Here is a 6,372-nt window from a genome sequence, read left to right on the forward strand (position 1 = left end):
CTGGTGTCAGTATAGTACCTCTCTGTTCGTGCTAGTGGCAGTATAGTACCTCTCTGGGTGCTGGTGGCAGTATAGTACCTCTCTCTGGTTGCTGGTGGCAGTATAGTACCTCACTGGGTGCTAGTGGCACTGGAGTACCTCTCCCTGTCCCCTGGTGTCAGTATAGTACCTCTCTGGGTGCTGGTGGCAGTATAGTACCTCTCTCTGGTTGCTGGTAGCAGTATAATACCTCTCTGGGTGCTAGTGGCAGTGCAGTACCTCTCCCTGTCCCCTGGTGTCAGTATAGTACCTCTCTCTGTGGGTGCTGGTGGCAGTATAGTACCTCTCTGTGTGGGTGCTGGTGGCAGTATAGTACCTCTCTGTGTGGGTGCTGGTGGCAGTATAGTACCTCTCTGTGTGGGTGCTGGTGGCAGTATAGTACCTCTCTGTGTGGGTGCTGGTGGCAGTATAGTACCTCTCTCTGGGTGCTGGTGGCAGTATAGTACCTCTCTCTGGGTGCTGGTGGCAGTATAGTACCTCTCTGTGTGGGTGCTGGTGGCAGTATAGTACCTCTCTGTGTGGGTGCTGGTGGCAGTATAGTACCTCTCTCTGGGTGCTAGTGGCAGTATAGCACCTCTCTGGGTGCTAGTGGCAATATAGTACCTTTCTGGGTGCTAGTGGCAGTATAGTACCTCTCTGGGTGCTAGTGGCAGCATAGTACCTCTCTTGGTGCTGGTGGCAGTATAGTACCTCTCTGGGTGCAAGTGGCAGTATAGTACCTCTCTGGATGCTGGTGGCAGTATAGTACCTCTCTCTGGATGCTGGTGGCAGTATAGTACCTCTCTCTGGATGCTGGTGGCAGTATAGTACCTCTCTCTGGATGCTGGTGGCAGTATAGTACCTCTCTCTGGGTGCTGGTGACAGTATAGTACCTCTCTATGTGCTGGTGGCAGTTTAGTACCTCTCTGGGTGCTAGTGGCAGTATAGTACCTCTCTCTGGATGCTGGTAGCAGTATAGTGCCTCTCTCTGGATGCTGGTGGCAGTATAGTACCTCTCTGGGTGCTGGTGGCAGTATAGTACCTCTCCCTGTCCCCTGGTGGCAGTATAGTACCTCTCTGTGGGTGCTGGTGGCAGTATAGTACCTCTCTGTGGGTGCTGGTGGCAGTATAGTACCTCTCTGTGGGTGCTGGTGGCAGTATAGTACCTCTCTGTGGGTGCTGGTGGCAGTATAGTACCTCTCTGTGGGTGCTGGTGGCAGTATAGTACCTCTCTGTGGGTGCTGGTGGCAGTATAGTACCTCTCTGTGGGTGCTGGTGGCAGTATAGTACCTCTCTGTGGGTGCTGGTGGCAGTATAGTACCTCTCTGTGGGTGCTGGTGGCAGTATAGTACCTCTCTGTGGGTGCTGGTGGCAGTATAGTACCTCTCTGTGGGTGCTGGTGGCAGTATAGTACCTCTCTGTGGGTGCTGGTGGCAGTATAGTACCTCTCTGTGGGTGCTGGTGGCAGTATAGTACCTCTCTGTGGGTGCTGGTGGCAGTATAGTACCTCTCTGTGGGTGCTGGTGGCAGTATAGTACCTCTCTGTGGGTGCTGGTGGCAGTATAGTACCTCTCTCTGGTTGCTGGTAGCAGTATAATACCTCTCTGGGTGCTAGTGGCAGTGCAGTACCTCTCCCTGTCCCCTGGTGTCAGTATAGTACCTCTCTCTGTGGGTGCTGGTGGCAGTATAGTACCTCTCTGTGTGGGTGCTGGTGGCAGTATAGTACCTCTCTGTGTGGGTGCTGGTGGCAGTATAGTACCTCTCTGTGTGGGTGCTGGTGGCAGTATAGTACCTCTCTCTGGGTGCTGGTGGCAGTATAGTACCTCTCTCTGGGTGCTGGTGGCAGTATAGTACCTCTCTGTGTGGGTGCTGGTGGCAGTATAGTACCTCTCTGTGTGGGTGCTGGTGGCAGTATAGTACCTCTCTCTGGGTGCTAGTGGCAGTATAGCACCTCTCTGGGTGCTAGTGGCAATATAGTACCTTTCTGGGTGCTAGTGGCAGTATAGTACCTCTCTGGGTGCTAGTGGCAGCATAGTACCTCTCTTGGTGCTGGTGGCAGTATAGTACCTCTCTGGGTGCTAGTGGCAGTATAGTACCTCTCTCTGGATGCTGGTGGCAGTATAGTACCTCTCTCTGGATGCTGGTGGCAGTATAGTACCTCTCTCTGGATGCTGGTGGCAGTATAGTACCTCTCTCTGGATGCTGGTGGCAGTATAGTACCTCTCTCTGGATGCTGGTGGCAGTATAGTACCTCTCTCTGGATGCTGGTGGCAGTATAGTACCTCTCTCTGGGTGCTGGTGACAGTATAGTACCTCTCTATGTGCTGGTGGCAGTTTAGTACCTCTCTCTGGATGCTGGTAGCAGTATAGTGCCTCTCTCTGGATGCTGGTGGCAGTATAGTACCTCTCTGGGTGCTGGTGGCAGTATAGTACCTCTCCCTGTCCCCTGGTGGCAGTATAGTACCTCTCTGTGGGTGCTGGTGGCAGTATAGTACCTCTCTGTGGGTGCTGGTGGCAGTATAGTACCTCTCTGTGGGTGCTGGTGGCAGTATAGTACCTCTCTGTGGGTGCTGGTGGCAGTATAGTACCTCTCTGTGGGTGCTGGTGGCAGTATAGTACCTCTCTGTGGGTGCTGGTGGCAGTATAGTACCTCTCTGTGGGTGCTGGTGGCAGTATAGTACCTCTCTGTGGGTGCTGGTGGCAGTATAGTACCTCTCTGTGGGTGCTGGTGGCAGTATAGTACCTCTCTGTGGGTGCTGGTGGCAGTATAGTACCTCTCTGTGGGTGCTGGTGGCAGTATAGTACCTCTCTGTGGGTGCTGGTGGCAGTATAGTACCTCTCTGTGGGTGCTGGTGGCAGTATAGTACCTCTCTGTGGGTGCTGGTGGCAGTATAGTACCTCTCTGTGGGTGCTGGTGGCAGTATAGTACCTCTCTGTGGGTGCTGGTGGCAGTATAGTACCTCTCTGTGGGTGCTGGTGGCAGTATAGTACCTCTCTGTGGGTGCTGGTGGCAGTATAGTACCTCTCTGTGGGTGCTGGTGGCAGTATAGTACCTCTCTGTGGGTGCTGGTGGCAGTATAGTACCTCTCTGTGGGTGCTGGTGGCAGTATAGTACCTCTCTGTGGGTGCTGGTGGCAGTATAGTACCTCTCTGTGGGTGCTGGTGGCAGTATAGTACCTCTCTGTGGGTGCTGGTGGCAGTATAGTACCTCTCTGTGGGTGCTGGTGGCAGTATAGTACCTCTCTGTGGGTGCTGGTGGCAGTATAGTACCTCTCTGTGGGTGCTGGTGGCAGTATAGTACCTCTCTGTGGGTGCTGGTGGCAGTATAGTACCTCTCTGTGGGTGCTGGTGGCAGTATAGTACCTCTCTGTGGGTGCTGGTGGCAGTATAGTACCTCTCTGTGGGTGCTGGTGGCAGTATAGTACCTCTCTCTGGATGCTGGTGGCAGTATAGTACCTCTCTCTGAATGCTGGTGGCAGTATAGTACCTCTCTCTGAATGCTGGTGGCAGTATAGTCCCTCTTTGGGTGCTAGTGGCAGTATAGTACCTCTATCTGAATGGTGGTGGCAGTATAGTACCTCTCTCTGGGTGCTGGTGGCAGTATAGTACCTCTCTGGGTGCTAGTGGCAGTATAGTACCTCTCTGGGTGCTAGTGACAGTATAGCATCTCTCCCAGTCCCCTGGTGTCAGTATAGTACCTCTCTGGGTGCTAGTGGCAGTATAGTACCTCTCTGTGGGTGCTGGTGGCAGTATAGTACCTCTCTGTGGGTGCTGGTGGCAGTATAGTACCTCTCTGTGGGTGCTGGTGGCAGTATAGTACCTCTCTGTGGGTGCTGGTGGCAGTATAGTACCTCTCTGTGGGTGCTGGTGGCAGTATAGTACCTCTCTGTGGGTGCTGGTGGCAGTATAGTACCTCTCTGTGGGTGCTGGTGGCAGTATAGTACCTCTCTGTGGGTGCTGGTGGCAGTATAGTACCTCTCTGGGTGCTAGTGGCAGTATAGTACCTCTCTGTGGGTGCTGGTGGCAGTATAGTACCTCTCTGTGGGTGCTGGTGGCAGTATAGTACCTCTCTGTGGGTGCTGGTGGCAGTATAGTACCTCTCTGTGGGTGCTGGTGGCAGTATAGTACCTCTCTGTGGGTGCTGGTGGCAGTATAGTACCTCTCTGTGGGTGCTGGTGGCAGTATAGTACCTCTCTGTGGGTGCTGGTGGCAGTATAGTACCTCTCTGTGGGTGCTGGTGGCAGTATAGTACCTCTCTGTGGGTGCTGGTGGCAGTATAGTACCTCTCTGTGGGTGCTGGTGGCAGTATAGTACCTCTCTGTGGGTGCTGGTGGCAGTATAGTACCTCTCTGTGGGTGCTGGTGGCAGTATAGTACCTCTCTGTGGGTGCTGGTGGCAGTATAGTACCTCTCTGTGGGTGCTGGTGGCAGTATAGTACCTCTCTCTGGGTGCTGGTGACAGTATAGCACCTCTCCCTGTCCCCTGGTGTCAGTATTGTACCTCTCTCTGGGTGCTGGTGGGTAGTATAGTGCCTCTCTCTGGGTGCTGGTGGCAGTATAGTACCTCTCTCTGGGTGCTAGTGACAGTATAGCACCTTTCCCAGTCCCCTGGTGTCAGTATTGTACCGCTCTCTGGGTGCTGGTGACAGTATAGTACCTCTCTCTGGGTGCTGGTGGCAGTATAGTACCTCTCTCTGGGTGCTGGTGGCAGTATAGTACCTCTCTCTGGGTGCTGGTGGCAGTATAGTACCTCTCTCTGGGTGCTGGTGGCAGTATAGTACCTCTCTCTGGGTGCTGGTGGCAGTATAGTACCTCTCCCTGTCCCCTGGTGTCAGTATTGTACCTCTCTCTGGGTGCTGGTGGCAGTATAGTACCTCTCTCTGGGTGCTGGTGGCAGTATAGTACCTCTCTCTGGGTGCTGGTGGCAGTATAGTACCTCTCTCTGGGTGCTGGTGGCAGTATAGTACCTCTCTCTGGGTGCTGGTGGCAGTATAGTACCTCTCTGTGGGTGCTGGTGGCAGTATAGTACCTCTCTCTGGGTGTTGGTGGCAGTATAGTACCTCTCTCTGGGTGCTGGTGGCAGTATAGTACCTCTCTCTGGGTGCTGGTGGCAGTATAGTACCTCTCTCTGGGTGCTGGTGGCAGTATAGTACCTCTCTCTGGGTGCTGGTGGCAGTATAGTACCTCTCTCTGGGTGCTGGTGGCAGTATAGTACCTCTCTCTGGGTGTTGGTGGCAGTATAGTACCTCTCTCTGGGTGCTGGTGGCAGTATAGTACCTCTCTCTGGGTGCTGGTGGCAATATAGTACCTCTCTCTGGGTGCTGGTGGTAGTATAGTACCTCTCTGGGTGCTAGTGGCAGTGCAGTACCTCTCCCCGTGCCCTGGTGTCAGTATAGTACCTCTCTCTGGCTCCTGGTGTCAGTGCAGTACCTCTGTGTCTTAGTGCACCCATTCCCTGTCCCCATGCCCCGCTCCCCCCTGCAGGGCACGCTTGCCCAGCAGCTGTCACTCCCCCGTCAGAGACCGTCTCCCAGCGACATCACCTCTCCGGTATAACGGTCTCTCTCTCTCACCGGACAGCCGCCGCCGCCTCCGTCCCTCACGTTCTCTCATACACCGCTCAGATGGCGGCGCTCAGATTACACGTCACTGCCTCGCGCCGTCCGCGATCTCTTTCCCTCCATACGCAAAGGAGGCCGCGCATGAACGCGCTGGGTATGCCGGGACGTGTAGTCCTGACCTTGACGTGTGTTAGGCGCCGCGGCGGCCATGATGTGGCTGGCGCCTATTGTGCGTCCCGGCTCCATATTGTGACTGGCGGCCATTTATTGTGAGAGTACGGCAGACATGTTATTAATGTGTGGGGGCGTCTTCTGTGGCTCCGGCAGCCATGTTGTTTCTGGGAGTTATAGTGTGCAGCCGTCAGCCATGTTGTGATTGGCTGCTGGAAAAAGTGTAACCCATTATCATATAGCCTAGGTATTTATATTATAATCTAAATAGGTTACTGTTGTACAGGATTATTATATTGTACAGGTGACCTGCTTACATTATGTTTAAAGGCAGTGAGTTGCTCACACTGTGCGGTCTGTAGGAACCTCACCACTCATTATATAACCCATTTTACAATTCAGAGTATATCAGACCCTCCATCATGATCCGCTCCACTAGGTACAAAATGCTCTGTTTCTGGACTTCCCTCTTAATTTATGAGTTCCATCACCTGTGTTGAACTAGTTGAATGATAGGAAAGCTGTTTCTTCACAGGTGATGGCAATAATAAATTAAGAGGGAAGTCCAGAAACAGAGCATTTTGTACCTAGTGGGGCGGGTCATGTTGGAGGGTATGGTATAT

General features: G+C 53.4%; 1 protein-coding gene across 2 annotated transcripts in view; it reads right to left on the bottom strand.

Moving 5' to 3' along the window:
• Nucleotides 1-5,783, bottom strand: part of DCAF1 (DDB1 and CUL4 associated factor 1) — a 60,338-nt gene extending 54,555 nt beyond the window's left edge. Inside the window, exon 1 of one of the 2 annotated variants that reach the window (XM_063941386.1) lies at nt 5,591-5,783. In XM_063941386.1, the coding sequence (XP_063797456.1) occupies nt 5,591-5,630 (40 nt within the window). In that variant the 5' untranslated portion in view covers nt 5,631-5,783. Of the gene's footprint in view, nt 1-5,560 lie in introns of both variants that reach the window. The other variant, XM_063941385.1, reaches the window with a different exon arrangement.
• Nucleotides 5,784-6,372: the final 589 nt, after the last annotated feature.

The sequence above is a fragment of the Pseudophryne corroboree genome, chromosome 9 (assembly GCF_028390025.1).
Source record: "Pseudophryne corroboree isolate aPseCor3 chromosome 9, aPseCor3.hap2, whole genome shotgun sequence".
NCBI lineage: Eukaryota > Metazoa > Chordata > Amphibia > Anura > Myobatrachidae > Pseudophryne > Pseudophryne corroboree.